This window comes from Jaculus jaculus, chromosome 2 (genome assembly GCF_020740685.1).
Source record: "Jaculus jaculus isolate mJacJac1 chromosome 2, mJacJac1.mat.Y.cur, whole genome shotgun sequence".
Lineage (NCBI taxonomy): Eukaryota > Metazoa > Chordata > Mammalia > Rodentia > Dipodidae > Jaculus > Jaculus jaculus.
Window position 1 is genome coordinate 89,802,432 of NC_059103.1, and position 19,421 is coordinate 89,821,852.

The 19,421-nt window shown below is 39.9% G+C and overlaps 1 protein-coding gene across 31 annotated transcripts in view; it reads right to left on the reverse strand.

Annotated features, from left to right (window-relative positions):
- Positions 1 to 338: 338 nt before the first annotated feature.
- Ank2 (ankyrin 2) overlaps positions 339 to 19,421 on the reverse strand; it is a 710,882-nt gene continuing 691,799 nt past the window's right edge. For 29 of the 31 annotated variants that reach the window (XM_045144485.1, XM_045144488.1, XM_045144489.1 and 26 more), the window contains 7 exons: positions 18,825 to 18,968; positions 15,659 to 15,929; positions 13,496 to 13,787; positions 8,666 to 8,749; positions 8,394 to 8,558; positions 7,109 to 7,291; positions 339 to 2,623 (listed from right to left, as the gene is read on the reverse strand). In XM_045144485.1, coding sequence (XP_045000420.1) covers positions 2,609 to 2,623; positions 7,109 to 7,291; positions 8,394 to 8,558; positions 8,666 to 8,749; positions 13,496 to 13,787; positions 15,659 to 15,929; positions 18,825 to 18,968 — 1,154 coding nt within the window. In that variant the 3' untranslated portion in view covers positions 339 to 2,608. Of the gene's footprint in view, positions 2,624 to 5,260; positions 5,353 to 7,108; positions 7,292 to 8,393; positions 8,559 to 8,665; positions 8,750 to 13,495; positions 13,788 to 15,658; positions 15,930 to 18,824; positions 18,969 to 19,421 lie in introns of all 31 variants that reach the window. The other 2 variants (XM_045144511.1, XM_045144494.1) reach the window with 2 other exon arrangements.

Here is a 19,421-nt window from a genome sequence, read left to right on the forward strand (position 1 = left end):
TTCTAGTACATTCATTCTCATGGTGATGGGGAGCAGAGGCAGGAGAATGTCCTAAAAGCCCAGGGATGGTTATGGGGAGGGTGGCGACGTCAGCTAGCCTCGCATACATAGCACTGAACAAGAAGACCTTATTTCAAACAAGACAGAGGCAGGGACCAATACTCCGAGGTTGAACTCTCGCCTCTACATGCACACCATGACAGCCACACAGCCCCTCTCTGCACACACACAAAGGTAATTTGTGTGTATCTGCTGGCTTCAAACCTACCCCATCTCTTTAATAACCTTCTATTCTCCCAAGGTCATAGACTAATGGAGAACAAATCACTGTTGCCACATTTAACACTTGTACATTTTATTTAATTAAATCAGCCATTGTACAACATTGCAGCTATGTATTGTTAGTGTTGTATTTTTTTTTCCATTAACTAATACATGCCCTCATAGATATATTCAATTAGTGTTATCACCATGGGAACAAGATGCTGATTCGTCAACTGAAAATTCACTTCTTCTCACAGTATTCAAGTTTTCTGATAACACAGCAAAAATCAAAACCAAAAAAAAAAAAAAAAGGTGAATAACCATTATGTTGCTACACAGACATCATCTGCACTGCAAACAACATGACAGAACGGCTTTTCTTGAGCTCCAGTGAAGGTTTGAACAAGACGGCCATGGTGTGTCAGAAAGTTTCACCACAGGCCTCTCATTTTGGCTGCCAAAGAATGCTTTATTCCTACCCAACTGCCAGAAAGTGCTAGCGTTGCAGGCTCAGGAGATTTGGCTTATGGGAAACCTCCCTCCCAGGAAATTTTCTCTCTTGGCAACGTTACTTGAAATGACGAAGTGCCATTGTTTGCCACATTTGTTTTTGAGTTTTGGAGCAATGAGTCAGTTTTGCACAACAGGAAAAGAGCAGATAGAATTGGAAAAACTTCAATCCCTGGAGGATAGACTGGGTTTTTAAATGTCATCTTCATTGTATATACTTTTCTTTAACAAATAACTGATTCAAAAGGTATACTGTTTATATGAATATATTTGTGAATATATATATATGTTAAAATGCTACACAGCTTCAACCACTAGAGGATTAGAAACAGGATGTGGAAATCACTGGGATGGCTACAGTCCCCCCTTTGAAACAAACAGAAAAGTGCACAAATGCACTTGAGATTACAAGGGAGTTTGGGCTTCAAATAAATAAACCAAAAAATGTACCCAAAACCAAAATTTCCAAGGATTTCTCAACTTGGTCTGCAAGCTGAAAGGCAGATCTAGCTGGAAAGTGGAAAGAGCTCACTGAGGGGGAGAAGAATGAAGAAAACCAATTGATGTGATTAAAAGAAGGGCTTTTACTGTGGATTTTCTTTTTTTTTTTTTTTTTTTTTTTTTTTTTAGTTAATGCCACATGCAAGTATTAGAGAAGATTATAAACCTGGGGGCAGGGGAGAAAGAAAAGAAACCACTCCAACATGGTGAAGGTGTTTAACCTTTTGTGTTGTAGGTAAACTCTTGTTTCCAATGAATTATCTACAGTGCAGTGGCCAGCAGAGAGTGCCACCAGTAAGACAGCATGGTTTGCTAAAGCAGCAATGAAAACTGGAAAACTACAGTAGTTATAGCTTTTAAAATACCCTGCCAACATGTTCAAAATTGAAAAGACCTGAAGATGCTAGAATGCTACCAGGTGCAGTGTCTAGCAACTGAATACCTCATTGTTTCAATATTTGCCTCTGTTCCCTTCTTCCCTCCCTCCAAGTGGCTGGTGGAGAGCTATCCATCATGGCTGACCAACACCAGGAATCACTCCTGAAGACCATTCTCCAAAATTATTAACCCATCATTAATTAAGAGCAATGGCTACACTGGGTGTTCTAAGAAAATGATAGGTCTGAAGTGCTTCTTCTGTAATAGAACTGTAGTATCATTCGATTGTGTTAGCAATATCTTAATAACCATTGTTCAGCAATTTCTAGAGCGTTTATTCCATGATGCCCAGTGTAATTAGGACAGGCAGTGGTTTTAAGTCGACTCTGTTGTTCATCTGAGCATTTCAGTTATATACATTGTACATGGATATCCCTTTGGAAGGATTTCTTTGTCACTCGAAGAGGTCTGTGGGTGAAGTTCTTCGGATTTGTGGGTTTTCATGGCGCTTGTGCAGAAGCAAAGAACAAGGGAGGCAGCCAGTTCCCAGGTTAGCACGGATGCACAAAGAAGTGGATACAGCATCCACAATGAAGGATGCTATCTTTGGTCACAAATTAGCTTATAAAGAGGATGGGGTTAAGGGAAAACAAAATGCTTATAATTTGCTAACAGTAGAAATGTCAGGGGATCCCATTAATTAGGCCACTTAGGTCTCTCCTGCAAGGTAGGGAAGTTGCATATTGAGTGAATGTGTAGTTTCCAGTGTGGGAACTGGGCAGCCCCTCATTTGGCCTCTTGCTTCGAGTCATCCTTGCAGAAATGACGAAGGAGCTGCTGGAGGTCATGCTGGAGGTCATCCTGGGCGCGTGCTTCTGGTACATCCTCCAGGTGCTCCAAGGTGATGTGTTTCCCCTGCCGGTCCTTCACCACAGCCCTCTTCTGAGCACTGGCTTTACTCATTGTTGTCCTACAGGACACAGACAACAGAGAATTAGGCTCCTTCCCTGTCATGGTAACCCTTACATCAAAGTACTTCCTGTCTTCTCTCTAGAAACTTGCCCCAAGACCTTAGGATTAAAAACACGGGTATCTTTCATCTCTTATTTTCTAAATATGGATCCACTATCTGAAATTACTCCTTAGGTTTTATCATGTGTGTTTTAGAACAAGGATTTTTTTTTTAACCTTTAAGAAATATTTTAAATCAATAACACAATGCTTTCATATGAATTCTCAAAAAGAAATCACACCACCATTCATACTTTGGTTAAGTTGTATTGATCTAAAGATGCTTGCTTATCCTGAAATAATGACTCCACAAGCACCTTTGACAGGCTAAAAACCCTCATTTTAAATTCATTCAAACTTCACTGCTAGCCTACTGTAGTTACACCCCAAACCAAACATGCACCAAATGTACTTGAGTAGAATAGAACTTTTCTATGAGATACAGATCATTAACAACTTGAAAATGTGTCAATATGTAAGAAAGGGACTACCACCAAAGAGGCCCCGAGGCTTTATTTGGAGGTGGGTAGACACAGGGAAAGGAGAGAGACTCTGGAGAAATACAGCACTGTCTCAGGATGCTAGGCACTTCCTTCTTGTGTACTGCTGACCTTCAGCATTCCTGCTTTCTGCTGCCTCATCTGACTGGCAGTTCTTCAAAAAGAAGCTATAATTCTGACTTTCCTGGAGCCTTGCTCAAAATAATACTGTAACTTGTTCACTTTATTTTCCTATGTACTTGTAACTATTACTTTTCATTCTAGAAATATATAATGAATGTGCTTTATGTGCTGTGAGAAATTATTATAAGAAAATAAGAGTAATTGTAGAGAATCGAAACAACATTCCTTTAATTCAAAAGATAAGAGTATTAACCAAGAGTCCATTAACCAAGAGATAGTGGAGCCTTGCAACTTCACTTCTAACCAGCACAGGGAAGAATCAATGTTGACAGCTTGACCCAGCATTTTCCTTAAAATTCTTAATGCTGGTAAGATAGAGGTTCTGCCCACCACCCAACACCACCAGGCCTCCACTAAGATGATTCTGATTTTTCTTTAAACTGAATAACTCTAGCCAAATAACCTCCATCTCTCTGTTAGATGTCCTTGCTTCCTTTCTCTCACACACTCTTATTTTCCTAGGTATTACACAGATTATTTTACATTTGATGACAAATTTATGTGTTCCTCTTGATGAAATGGTCAAATTTCTTTCCAGTTATTGAACTAGATTATGTTTTTCTAACTTTACATTCATTATGTTTTCCCCATCCACAAAAGGCAACTATCTATTTATTCCAGATTAGAAGTCTTTAGAGTCCTGATGTCAGGGGATGAGCCAGTAGCCCAAGACATTTCCTATGTTTTCTGGCAGGTGTCTGATGAGTATGTTTGAGAGTAAGCAGGAACATGATAAAATGACTTCCAGGATATATATGGTTAAGTGTTGCACACCACAGACTAGCTGTGGTGACTCAAAGCTGTCTTGATTCTCAGCTTCAAATTTCATAGCTATGAGGAAAAGGTTTTTTAACAGGCCTCCAAATCTCTTCTAATATAAAGATCCTGTGATACCAGGGCATGTGGTGGTTGTATAGTTTCATCTGCATAATTGGATAAATGACTTTTCAATGCTCAGAGTATAAAAAAGGTTTTAATAGCTATGTAGCATTTTTAAAGTTCTAAGACAGCAATTACATTCCTTAAACTCCTAGCTACTGCTGTTTTTCACATTTGATCAGGGAGCAGAATTGTGACAGAACCTTTAATTTTGCTATTCTAATTACTGTGTTCCAGAAGCTTAACTAGCCTCATAGAGTACTATAAATGAAAATTGTTCTCTTCTTCTCAATGGGGTGAAGTACACAATAGTAGCTTGGGTTCCCATTGTGTCTTCTACTGAGAAGCTTTATTAGGCTCTGTGAGAGGACTGAGAGAAGTGAGAGCAGACCTTGAGAATAATGCCCAAGTTCAGACACCAATTCCATGATGGAGAGGGACAGCCCTGAGCATCTGTGGCCAGCACCCATCTGTGTGCAGGTAGAGGGCCATGCACCCCTCCCACCACATGCTTGGAACTTATTAAAGCTCAGAGTTGCACACTACCACACACATTTGGATACAGGGGCATCAAAGTTATGCGAATGTGTCTTGCCACTCTCATGCAGCGTCATAAAACAGCTTGTTAAAAACAAAAAGCCTGAACCACTCAGAGCAGTAACTGATATGACCGAGCTGGATGGAGTTTAACCCAGAGTCAGTTTGTAAGCCATGGATTAGAATCTCCTCCAGATCTGTCAACACAGTGAATTCCCCTATCAGTTTGACTTCAACTACATTGGCAACTTGCTAAAACCCAAGGAGTCAAATTATATTACCATGTGTGTCATCATCACCATGTCTCAGTATTAATTTTAAAGCACTAGGGTCCAATCTAGAAAGAGCACAGCCACACATTCATGCCTGAGAAAGCTGCCAAAGGTCAATAGGTAAGGACATAGAGAGTTATGTGGGGCTCCACCCTTTCTGTCTTAAAATTATCAAACATTTTTGTACTGTTAGTTGTCAAAACATCACCTCATGCCAACCCAAACCTTTTAATTATTGATCCATCCTCCTTCAGAATCTCACTCTCTACTAAACTGGGGAAGTGGACTTTCATGTGGCTACCTGTGTAACTTAAAGCCTGAGGTAAGACAAAAAGAAAATGAGACATAACATCATAGAATATAGACTTTATGAAAATCTACTGTTTCTTTGTTAATATGAAAAGATATATATATATATATATATCTGAAAGGGGAAATAAGAACTCCTAGTACCTACTATGAGTGTTATTTTATTTAACAAGTGATTTAAAATTCCTCCCATCTGTGACATTTTTATATTACTTTACAAAAACCACTAACATTCCATTCTACTTTTAATTCCCTTCTTGCCTATCCTTACTCCTTCCTATTATTGAAATTCAAGCGATAAATATAATGACCAGAAACAAAACACAGAAATAGGATATAGTGCATGGCACAGAGAATTCACATTCTGATCCTTCAAGAGTAACAATTGTCAAATGTGAAAAACTAAAAGTATTTAAATAAACCTTGCTGTCATACCCAAGCACATTCATATGCAAATGTATGATTTCAACATTTGTTTTAAGATTATATTTTTATCACTATTATTATGTTAACACTATTAAAAATGAGGCCCAGTGCTTTGTGCATACCAGACAAGAACTCTGCCATGAAGTCACACCCCCAGTACCATTGTAGGCATGAACAGCAGAGGATACTACAACTGTAGTACTTAGCTTCAAGGATGTTTGTCAACAGTTAATGTCTTTTGTAGCTATTTACATAAGTTCATCATCACTTTTTCAAAACTCCTGGGGAAGATGTATTTCAAAATTAGGTTTAAATGTGTAGTCCAGGCTGGTCTCAAACTCCTGATCCTCCTGCCTCTCTCTCTTCAGCAATATGTATTCACTGCCAGTGCCCCAGAGGAGGTAAAGCACCCTACAATCAAACCTAATTTATATAATTGTCAAAATAGGAATTTTCATTCTACCTAACATAAGAACATAAGAAGTTTTCAAGTTGTAATAGTTTCATGCCAGTTATGTCAAGTTTGAGGTCAATTTCCACACTTCTTTATGTCGAGTCAAATTAGTTTGCTATTAATGTAGAAAATTTGCTTTGGTTTTTCAGAATTTTTGGAGTATAGAATAATAGTAAGAGTTTCTGGACCTCATTTCTCATTTGTTAAGAATGAGGATTCAAATAACTATAAATGCTTCTTAAATGAACAGATATAGAATATATCTAACTTGCTTTAATGATTATCATTGACAACATGGTGGCTAAAATTATCTAGCAAAGGTAATTTGCAGCCTCTTTATTTCTTTTCCTGGTGTGAGTTTAGGACATCTTATATGTATGTGTGTGTGTGTCTATTTGTCTGGGTTTTTTTTTTTTTGTTTATTTATTTATTTTTGGTTGTTTGAGACAGTGTCTCACTCCGTGACCAGGTTAGCCTAGAACTCAGTATGCAGGCCAGGTTGGCCTCAAACTAACAGTGCTTCTCCTACCTCAGCTACTTGAGTACTGGCATTACAAGGTGAGAGCTACTATGTTTGGCTCTACAATTTTTAAACAAGATGTAAGAGTGTGTCCTAACTCTAGAGAGTCTGATACTGCCTTGGTAGAAGAAAATCCTGGTCATCAGATTTAAAAGCTCTTAATTTGACAGGCATGACCACCATGGGCTTAGGAAACAAATTATTATTGTTTTAAAATCTTTTCTCTTGAATCATTCTGCACAAATTTCTTCCATCAATTTCACAAGAAATGACATGACAAACAATGCTCTTTTCAAACCAAAGCAAACATGAAAAGCACATCAAATAAAAAGAAAAAGTAAACAACAAAGTGATGCTTCTATACCTCTTCAAAGTCATCTTTGGCTGAAGGAAGATCAGTGGCTAAGCTAGAATCCCCCAGGTGTTTCTCCATCCTCTCGCCACGTACCATAGTTGTTTTAACAACTTTGCTGACTCTACGTCCTTCTACTGGCTCAGCCTGGAATTGTGAGGTACTGGACAAAATGCTGGGTTCAGACAAAGTTACCTAATGAACGGAGGACAAAATATGTAGTTCCTGACTGCCAAATTGTAACAAATAATGATTTTCTGTGCTGGAGAGGAAGGCAACTTGCAATACTGCATATAGGTCTTCTAGAAAATAATATTTTGAAAACAGAGGCAGAGTTAGGAAAAACAGTGATGTCTATTTAAGGATTATACCTCCACAGCAATTAATCAACAAACTAGTCACCGTTATGTTTTGCAAGATCCTAACTATTTGCTATAGTGTAGATCAAGAAATCTTGTTAGTGAAGTCTCACTTGCACTGTTAGATAGTCAATCCCTGAAGGAGGAATTTGAAAAGATATTGGAATTGAAAAGTAAATTTCTAAGCTGGGTGCGGTGGTGCACACCTTTAATCCCAGCACTTGGGTGGCAGAGGTAAGAGGATCGCTGTGAGTTGGAGGCCACATTGAAACTACAGGGTGAATTCCAGGTCAGCCTGAGCTACAGTGAGACTCTACCTTAAAAAAAAAAAAAAAAAGTAAATTTCTAGACAATGTCCCATCTCTAATAAAAATTTGCAGATATGAGTGAACTCAAATAAGTGAAAAATTCTAATAGACGTCAAAGAGAGTAAGCATGTCCCTGAAAATGGGCAGTAAAATAGAAAGAGAAATAAAACTATAAGTTAGAGGGCTTCTGGATTCTGACTTGAGGGACTCTAAAAGACAGAAGTCTGAATAGCAAAACTTTATCTAAAGTGACCTTGGGCCAGTCACGCCCATGCATGACAATACACTTATGCAGTCTCTTTGTGATAGATGCCTGCTCAGAAAGTAGGACTGTATTCCTTCAAAATTTGACTCTTAAAGTTTTACTGTGGTCTAGTATGAATTAAATATAAAATAGAAATGAAAAGGACCAACATAGACAATGAATAAAATGGTCACAAAGCTCCTTGATGTAAAATTACACAAAATGATGAAAAGGGGAACAAAAGCGAAAAAAAAAAAAAAGTGAACAAGTCAGCCACCACCAAAAAGGGAGATATGAGGCCAATGTGAATGGACACATTGACAAGGGCTCTGTTTTACCAGTTTTTACTCAATGAGATCTGCAGAATGGAGAGTGGGTGGTCTCACCTCTGACTGTTGGGTGTCACTCTTCAATACGACACGCTTTATGACTTTGGAATAGTTGTCCCCAGCTTCAATGTCGATAGGCTCCTGTGGTGTGCCCTGCATTGTAATCTCCTCTTTCTCTGTGCCATCGGAGGATACGTACCGTCTGATGATTTTCCTAGTAACCTGAAATACATTTCATTCAAGTATCTCAGTTTTGAGTCATAGCGTCACTCGACAGATGAATGTTAGGGAGTTTGAAATCAGTGTGGCTCAGAGCCACTGGCCAGTACCTTCTTCACCACAGTATGTCCATGCTCGTCAGTGTATTCTTCTTCTGTGACCGTTTCTGGGGGTATGTCAGGCATATCGTCTCCCTAAACAGTGGAGGACAAAGGGGTCACTTCAGTGTTGAGCATTGTTCTGAAGGACTACTTCCGTTGGTAAGCAGTTTTACTGTAAGAAGTATTAGTAAACCAAAGGCGATGTGGAGAAAGAAGCATTGTAGAGATGCACAACCCTGTCAGACAGTTTAATAAAAAGAAGCAGGTGGGTAATAACATGCTCAGGAGAATCTGACCAAAGTTAGGTGAAAGTCAAAACAAACCATGATAGCAAAACAGATAAGCAAGAGGAGAGGAGTGGAAATGAGGGAGCCAAATCTCGCTCCCTGTGTGTTTGCTCTTGGATATGGGCTCCAAATGGCATTTCCATTGCATTTCTTTACAAATAAAGCAGGAGAATTAAGGGATCTGCTTTCAAGTGGCATGCACTACCTAAGGAGCATGCCAAGCGTCTGCTGCTCCAGGCCAGCCACTCTCAGGACAAGGACAGAACTGTCCCTGACGTGCAGTATTTTCACAGCGGGTACCTGAATAATCACTCGCCGGCGGACAACCCTGGTAGTTATCATCGCCTCCTCATCAGAGCTGGCCTCCAGCTCCCCTAATTCCTCTGTTAGCTCCTGGTGGAAGCATGCAAGCATTGATTTTTTTTTTAATATTTTATTTTTTTAAATTAAAAGATGTTTTTGAGACAGGGGCTTACTAGGTAGTCTAGGCTTACTTAAACTTGCGATTCTCCTGTCCCAGCCTCCCAGGCTAAGAATAGAGGGTGTGCCACTCAGCCAGGCTGCACAGCCTGTCTATCATGCTAACAGATGTTTTCTACATTAATTAACCCTGTACTCAGAACACTTTATTCATGTAGGCTTGGAGGGGAGAGAATCAGCACGGGGAAATAACTGTGTGACGGTCTTAAACTTCAATGAGCACAGAGTCCTTTCGTTCAATGAATGAAAAAGAAACTGCAATTCTGAGTGCTGTCAGAGAAATCACCTGTGAAAGTGGTCCAAAGAACTGTCTATCCCTCCTGAGCTCTCGTATATAAACTTCTAATAAATTGCCAGTTAAAAATAAAGAATCCAAGAAACACAATACATCGGTGTGGACCCTGGACTTTCTCGTTTATTAGCCCACACAAGTCAGAGGAGTGCACATTTGTACAAAACCTCATGCAGGAGGTTAAAATATCCTGTAATCATTAGCTAGCTAACAGAGCATTTCCTGGGCATCAAAAAAGGCAGGCTATGAATAATAACAGAATCATTTTTTTAGAGAAACTAAGATAATGGAAAAAATATTTAATGAGTTTGGCCTAAAGCCAGAGATGAAGATAAGAATATAACTTTAGATTAGAACATGCCTTAGGAATCATATATAAAATCAAGTTTTCCTAATGGAATGCCTTCCTTCCTTCCCTTCCCTTCTTTTCTTCCTTTCTCCCTCCTTCTCTCCCTCCTTTTTTTCCCTCCTTCAATTTTTTTTTGAAACAAGATATTGCTATGTAAGCACAGTTGGCCTAAAATTTGGTTTCCTCCTATTTCAGCCTTTAGAGTACTGGATCACAGTGGTGCGCTGATACACCCAGCTTGGAATGATTTTTCTTTTTAAAGGAAGAAGGTCAACTCATTTTGCTAAATATATCTTAAAACAACCAATTTATAGTTCTACATTCCTCTCTGCTAAAGAAAAGCATACACATTTTAAGCCAAATTTTATCTTAACTATAACCAGGAAGCTACTGCCTAGCAATATAGTCAATACAAAAAGTAAGCAAGGTTGTAAGCTCATGTGAGGGCCAGGAGGCGGGTCAACATATGAATTTATGAGAGATAAGGAAAATTATTCAAAAATAGGGGAACAGGCTTATATAAAATATGTAGGAATACAGGATGACTCATGAAATTTATTAATATACATAGAATAGACTAATTATGTGAATGCACAAATGACTGTTTTAAGTCCATTTATATATTTGGCAACTTTTAAGCCCAGATAGATATATGAAATAGTTTATGAGTATTCACAGAAGCTCAGAACTTGAGACAAATAATTATTTATTTATTTATTTGAGAGTGACAGACACAGAGAGAGAAAGAGACATATATATATATATATATATATATATATATATATATATATATACACATACATACATACATACATACATACATACATACATAGAGAGAGAGAGAGAGAGAGAGAATGGGTGCACCAGGACCTCCACCCACTGCAAATGAACTTCAGATGCGTGTGACCCCTGTGCATCTGGATAATGTGGGTCCTGGGGAAACAAGCCTTGAACCAGGGTGCTTAGGCTTCACAGGCAAGTGTTTAACCACTAAGCCATCTCTCTGGCCCAAGATGAATAACTGTGGGCAAAGACAAATGTAGAATAAAAACCCATTCATGGAAGGAAATCATGTTTTATGATCACCACCAAAATCAATCAGGACACTGCTCATCTTTTCAGATCTTTCCTAATTTTAGTTTTGACTTTAGATAAATTTTCATTTCAGATTGTCACCTGCAGGGTGAATTTTGTAAAAATTTTATTTATTTATTTGTGAGCACACACACGCACAGAGGGAGAGAGAGACAGAGAGAGAGAGAGAATGGGTACACCAGGGTCTCAACCACTTTGTCAAACTAACTCCTGATTCCTGATGCATGAACCACTTTGTGTATCTGGCTTTATGTGGGTATTGGGAAATCTAACTTAGGTCATTAGATTTTCACATAAGCACCTTAACTGCTGAACTATCTCTCTAGCCCCATAGTGAATTATTTTAGTACTGATATTAAACCCTAAAATATACTGCATTATTTCTTCCCAATATACTTTCTTTCTTTTTCTTTTCTTTTCTTTTCTTTTCTTTTCTTTTCTTTTCTTTTCTTTTCTTTTCTTTTCTTTTCTTTTCTTTTCTTTTCGTTTTGTTTTTCCAGGACAGGGTCTCACTCTAGCCCAGACTGACCTGGAACTAACTCTGTAACACACTCTGGCCTCTGAACTCTTAGGATCCTCCTATCCCAGCCTCTGGAGTGCTGGGATAAAAGGCATGCACACCTAGCTGCACTTCTTTTTATAACAAATATTTCAGTACTAAGTGTTTTAAAAACACCTTTAAACATAAAAGACTTCTGAAAATCTTACTTTTTAAAAGAAAATTTAATTTCCAATTTAATTTAGAATGTTTGGTTCAAAATCTCACTTTTCTTTGTGGGTGAGAATTGCCTGGGCAGGTTTTTATAATGCAGGTTTGTACTCCTGCTCCATTCTCTGGGCTTCCTTCTAACTCAGAAGTTCTGAGGAGGGAACAGGCTCAATCAAACAAGAGGTATGTTAACTACGTGGAGCTTTTTGAGCATAAATGGTAAATGCATCTTTTAAGATATGCTGTGTCTTTGCACACAACTTTAAAAGTTGGGGACAAAGGGCACACTGTGATTCAGTCTCATGTTACTGGCAGGCACTTGGGTAATATGAGATATCAATATTTAGGCATCAACTTCTTTTTCAAGGCATTTATAAAATAACTTTAAGGAATTCCAACTTGATAGTTGTCCTTTCTGCACTGAGGGATGTTTGCAGAGGAACTGAGTCCACCATAGAGGCACAGTTTGTGCCTTCATTGTCAAGACAAGATCTCACAGGACAGTTAGCCTAGCATGACATGAACAGATGGACAGGAGATTCTGCTCTTCCCTGTCATCATCCTAACTTTGCTATTGTTTTTTCAATCTGAGAAGGTACAAGAAGATTATTTTGAAGGCATAGGACAACTCCAGAGGTTAGCCTTATAGTCCAAGACATAGAAGCAGCTAGAAAACAGAAACAAGTTTGAAATCCAGAGGCAGAGATTTGTGTAGACCCCTGGAAAAGCAGTTGTCTTCCACCACGAAGCACAGCCAGCTTCAGGTGATTCTTCAAGAAGAGAGTACAGCAATATACACTTGACTCTATTCTTTGTCCCTTTCATTTCCTGGCAGAGCTTCCTATCAGCAAAACACATAGAAACCAGAAAACATGATTGTGCAAAGCTACATCATTTTGATGTTTTTCTACAGTCTTCATTCTTCTTAGCAAAGGGATTTCCCATGATGAAATCTGGGTCATTGTCTAGCAACTAGCACTGGATATGTGAACCATTTCCTACACATTTATCAAAGCTCTAGGATTATGAATGACTGAGTTCCCAAGTTCTGTATTAATAAATCTGGGAAACTCTTATATATGTGTGTGTGTGTGTGTGTGTGTGTGTGTGTGTGTGTGTGTACACACACACACACACACATAGATTTTTTTTTAATTTATTTGAGAGTGACAGACACAGAGAGAGAAGGACAGATAGAGGGAGAGAGAGAATGGGCACGCCAGGGCTTCCAGCCTCTGCAAACGAACTCCAGAGGCGTGCGCCCCCTTGTGCAACTGGCTAACGTGGGACCTGGGGAACCGAGCCTTGAACCGGGGTCCTTAGGCTTCACAGGCAAGTGCTTAACCGCTAAGCCATCTCTCCAGCCCACATAGAGATTTTTTTGAGGTAAGGTCTCTAGCCTAGGCTGACCTGGAATTCATTATGCAGTCTTAGGGTGGCCTTGAATTCATAGCAGTTCTCCTACCTCTGCCTCCCGAGTGCTGGGATTAAAGGCGTGTGCCAACATACCTGGATAACTCTTTTATTTTGTAGTAAAAAGAAATAAACCACAGAAAAATTGAAACTGGGAGTAGCTCTGTAGTTTTGTTACAGGTGGGCAAAGAATGGAGGGGAAGAAAATCCCTACCTTTTCAAAAGCTATATCTCCATCGAGCCTTTCAGAGGCCTGTGGCTGCTCATCTGCAGACTCCATGATCACCAGGCTGGTTTTCCTGGGGGAGCTCTCATCTCTGGGCTCAAAGTGCTCATCGGGTTCTTGGACAATGGGAGAGCCACCCTGCTCGTTGGATGTGGGGGTCTGGTGGTAAGGCCTCTCTTCCTCAGGAGGAGTACTGATCTCCTCAGGAGTCTTGCTGGGAGCGCAAGAAACAGCTGGGGCCTTTAGTGTCTCTGACCCTTCTGCTCCTGGGGTTGTCACGCTGCAACAAGAAAACCACATTATACCTGAGGAGCATTTGTATGTCTCTTGCTCACGCAAAGAACTGGAAGGAAAGATAAAATTTGTCTTCAGAATCTATAACAGCTAATATTGGTTTTGTAAATCTGGTCTAGAAAGAAACATGAAGAAAAGTAATACTGTAAAATACAGTATAGAATTATAATACAATATAATTTATAATTTGATCTTAGTAGCTCCAAAGTATACTGAAGATATAGTTTTACATAACAAAATAGATAATGCTTTTGAAGTAAGAATTAAAATTTGGTAGAATGAAAACAATTTAATACAGCTACTGTAATTACAAATACAAGCAGGTTTTATTGTAGCTATAAAGAACTACTACTTGATAAAAGATCTGTTGACATTAAAATTTTTGGGATAGGGAGTTTTGAGGTAGGGTCTTACTCTAGCCCTGGCTGACTTGGAATTCACAATGTAGTCTCAGACTGGTCTCACAGCTATCCTCCTACCTTTGTCTTCCGAGTGCACTAAAATCTTTTCTACTGATATACTTAGGAATTCCTTCCATTGAATCTTTCAGAATACATTTCTTTTTTTTTTTCTTTATTTATTTGAGAGTGACAGACAGAGAAAGAGGCAGAGAGAGAGAGAGAGAAAGAGAATGGGTGTGCCAGGACTTCCAGCCACTGCAAATGAACTCTACACGCATGCGCCCCCTTGTGCATTTGGCTAACTAATGTGGGTCCTGGGGAATCGAACCTTGAACTGGGGTCCTTAGGCTTCATAGGCAAGCGCTTAACTGCTAAGCCATCTCTCCAGCCCTCAGAATATATTTCTAAATAACAACACACTTTGCCTTTTCTGTTCCCTGTTTTTGTATTTAGTGCAATTTTCTGTCATAGCACTGATATAAATGGCCAAAGGGCCTCTCTAATGACCCTCCTGTTCATCCCATCTTCTCCCCTGTAGGCTCTTCTTTGTGCTCTCCCTTGAATCCTACAGATATATGGGGGGTGGCGGCTGCCTCAAGAAGAAGAGACCATTTCATGACACATTTCTGTGCTCTCATTCCATTCCAGTGACCGGAGAATGAAACTCACTCAATGACAAAACAAGTGTTGTGCTGTCATTTCATGACACTGTTTTCATATTTCCAAGTTATGGACACATTTGCCTCCCTCATGATCCATTTTCTTTTCCCATAGAAGCATTCATTAAGCAACTTTCTCCTTTGCCTCCATAAAGGCCACAGTTTGAGCTCTGAGCTGCATGCTACACTATAGGTCCCTTTAGCTAGACACCCTGTAGAAAGCACCTCTCTAGTCCCATGCTAGGCCAGTCCCACCTCATTTTAATGGTCTTTTATTCTCTGTGAATAATTTGTATGGCAATTCTATTTTACAGTTAGCTACTACATAGCTTTGTTGAAATATACTATGGAGTGCTATGCCTACACCATGATTGTTAAGACTTCCAGCCAGCCATGACACAATGAGCTCCTGAAATATTACAGAGCAAATGGGATGCAGCAATCCTACAAGAAATCACTGTGGTCTACACAAAATTATACAGTTCCAACAAGGCACTTGCAGGCTTATCTTTGGCCTGTGACCCTCTTAAATGAGTAATGTATGTATAGTTATCTACTTATGGATGTGGAAGTGGAGACACAGAACACTTAGGTGCTGTCTGCAGTCACAGTCAGGCCACACAACATTGTCATTATTATATGCTAAATGTTTCAGTTTTATTTTTATTTTTATTTCTAGTCTGTTAAAAGTAGGTCATTTTAAAATTCTGGAAAAGTATCCATGTGTATGTCTGTGCCCTGCCGCACTAGGTTTTTTTTTAAGAAGCATAGTTGAGAGGTTTTCTTCTGATACTCACAAGTATTCCTGCTGATCATTAGGTAGGTCTTGCATTTTCCCTGAGAAATCATGTTGAACTGGCTCCTTGTGAAGTTGGGGAGAGAGTGCTGTCACTGAACCTTCTCCATCAGTTTTGGGGATGCAATCCTGAAAAGTGGAATAGCCAACAGAAATATCTTCTTCAGAGACGATGGGTGGGTGATCACTGGACTCGCTCTCTTTACAAACAGCTTGATCCTCTTTCTGTTTGGCCTGGGCAGTGCAGAGCTCTTCTTGAAGTACTGAGAACCCTGAGTGGAGAATAATTTAAATTAAGTTTTCTCATGGGAGCTTACTTACATTAAAAGGGTGTTTATTAAGAAAGTGTTCCAGGGCTGGAGAGATGGCTTAGCTATTAAGGCACTGGCCTGTAAAGGCTAACAACTCCCATTCAAATCTCCAGGTCCCACAGTAGCCAGATGCAGTGACACAGCATGCAATGTCACACATTTGCCACGAGGGGGCGAGCATGTCTGGAGTTTGTCCACAGCAGCTGAAGGCCCTGGTGCACCCATTCTCATTCTCTCTCTCTCTCTCAAAAGAAAGAAAGAGAGAGAGAAAGAGAGAGAGAGAGAGAGAGAGAGAGAGAGAGAGAGAGAGAGAGAGAGAGAGAGAAGGAGAGGGAGAGGGAGAGGGGGAGGGGGAGGGGGAGGGGGAGGGGGAGGGGGGGGGGGAGGGGGAGGGAGAGGGAGAGGGAGAGGGAGAGGGAGAGAGGGAGAGGGAGAGGGAGAAAGGAAGGAAGGAAGGAAGGAAGGAAGGAAGGAAGGAAGGAAGGAAGGAAGGAAGGAAGGAAGGAAGGAAGGAAGGAAGGAAGGAAGGAAGGAAGGAAGGAAGGAAGGAAGGAAGGAAGGGAAAGAAGCTACTCTATGCCATGTCCTGAGGTTACACATGAACAAGATGCTGTGCCTGCCTCCAGGTGCTGTTCACGTTGTGGAGCCCAGGAAAGGAGGAGAAGAGTAGGTACCCAACAAAGGGTCTCCAGGTGCCAGTCAGTGAATGATGAAGCACCTCCCAGCACTGAAGACTTTGGAAAGGAAGCAAACAGAGTCGGAGGTATGAAGGAGCCATAGTGATAACCAGGCATCTACGGCAATAGTCCAGGCACAAGAAGAGTGAGAGTCAATAGAGAGTCAATAATTATATTGTGAATAGTTACTTAGTGTTCTGCAAATAGTAACTGCTTAATCCTCACTACAACACCCTGTATTAGTACTCTTTTTTTAATGCACTGACTCTTATGCTACACTAAAAGTTTCATGATACCCATATTAATGGAGAGTCACTGAGCGATGTAGCAGACAAGTGGAAGATATGCATCCTTTGTTTATTCATACAAAAGGTATACATGAGGCATCAGTGATGCAATCAACACTGTCTATATGCAGGGTGTACAGCCCAGGACAAGACAAAACAAGCACATATCCTACAGTTGTATAGTTCTGATAAGTGTTAGAGGAAGAGTCAGTCAGGGTGAACATACAAAGCAAGCAAGGTTAGTATTTTAAATGGATTTACGAAGAAAGGTTATCCTTGGAGGTGATGACTGAGCAGTGACTCAATGACAGTGAGGGGGGGGGGGGAGGGAGACAGGTTCTTCTGACCTGAGTGAGGAGCACGTCAGCGGGAAGGATGTGAAACACCTGAAGAGACCAACTTTCTGGGGATAACAAAAGCGGGGAAGAAGTGAGAACAAGCCAAGGGCTTCTGCTATACACTAACACCTGTCAGCATTTCAATCCATGAGAATGAAGTGCTGCAGAAAACGAGACCCAGGGACCAGGGAGAGCCAAGAAGATAAGAAGATAAGAATTGGAAAGAAGACAGGAATCACAGAGAGTAATTAAGGAAAACATCCAAGAAGACATAAGAAGGAATTTTTATAAAAGAAGGGATAATTTATGTAAATGCTACCAAGATGTGTTATAAATTGAACACTGAAAATTTCCCATGATTGGACAGTGGTGGAATAATTACTAAATTTTATGAGATTGTCCAGAATATGTTATAGAGATTGTTTTCAGAAGAGGAGGAAAAGGAGTCAAATTAAGAAACTCAAATGACTCTTATAGAAGTTTCCTACAAAATGGGTAGAGAGACAAAGCAGATGCAGAGAGATGACCATATGGGTTAAATAAGATATCCACTTTGTTTTATTTTTAAAGGCAGGACCTAGTAAAGTACGTTTTAATGTCACAGGGCACAGTTCCAGTTATAGGAAGTTAGAAAGGATACCTATGGGAGTGAAGTCCTTGATTAGATAAAAAAGAGACAAGAGTCATTACATAAAAAACTTAACCTACTATAACAGTGGATTACATAGCACAGATGGGCTAATCTTGGTAGATTTTATGGTGAAAAAAATACAGATATTTGTTTGTAATCCCAATTTTCTAGGAAATAGAAAGCCCATGGTCATTGTCTAGGAATAAATAAGGAAAAGGTTGGAAGCTTCAAGGAAGAAGAGATGTTACATATAAACAGAGGGGAGATGGATAAAAAGAAAGAGGGAAGGGAGAAGAAAGGAAGAGAGATATTTAGCACACAAATGAATAAGAATAAATTTTAGAACATAAATATTCAGCCGGGTGTGGTGGTGCACACCTTTAATCCCAGAACTCAGGGGGAGAGGTAGGAGGGTCGCCGTGAGTTCGAGGCCAACCTGAAAATACAGAATGAATTCCAGGTCAGCCTGGGCTAGAGTGAGACCCTACCTCAAAAAACCAAAAGAAAAAATAAAAAAGAACTTAAATACTGAAAGAAGCTGAAGGTCCCAGTGGGTCCTAAGAATTACTATAGAGGTAAAGAGGAAGTAAGTGTAATGCTGTGAGTAGCGTAGTGCAGTACAGGCACTCCTAATGGCATAGTCTCGGTTGTAAACATGGAAATTAGTGGCGACAATAGCATAAAATAATTAGTATCATTAAGTGCCTCTAAGGAACATAGGGAAAGGAAATGAAGGGTTACTCAGGTTGGAAGTGGGGTAATGAACATTGAGCAGTGGGAGCACCTCCTGTTCAGGCAGGGAACTTGAGGTGGCAAGGTAATGATGCAAGGTCACTAAAGTTTGTTGACTGCTTTCTAAATGAATAAAGGCAATAAGCCCAGTGCCTAAATCACCCCCCTTCACCCCACACACATCATTTGACCTTCACTGTGGTCCAGTGCAATGGTCTGCTCTATTTCTCCATAGCTGTGGCTGATGCGCTCATGAAGAGGTTCTGGATTGGTCTCCATTAGATGCACAATATCCATGCGGTTGATCTTGGTGAGGCATTCAATGAGGCTGGTATCTGAGGTTTCAAAGAAAAACTATTCATTACATCTGAGAGGTGCTTTTTACAGAAATGTTTCTTTTATCTTGTTGTGTTGGTAAATTTTTGATATTCATTGAGGAAACAGCCAAAGCCTAATTAGGTCTTTGGTAAATACAAACCAATAGACCAATATACCACTCCCCCAAACATGGCAGAGCATGGGTACAAATTCTAAAAGTATAGTTGTCAGAAAACATATGAGACACAGTCAATTTTGGATTCAGCCTAAAAACAAAGACTTCTGAGTATATCTCACATACTGCATGGGTACTTACTTACACTGGTACTTATACTTACACTGGAAGGTACTGGCTGACTGTCTGGAATTCATGCTGCTAAGATTATGGAAAAAAAGAAAACCAACACCAAAGTACAGAGCTACAGAGCCAGACCTTCAGGGAGGTGTCAAGAGGAAGTGCTGAGGGATAT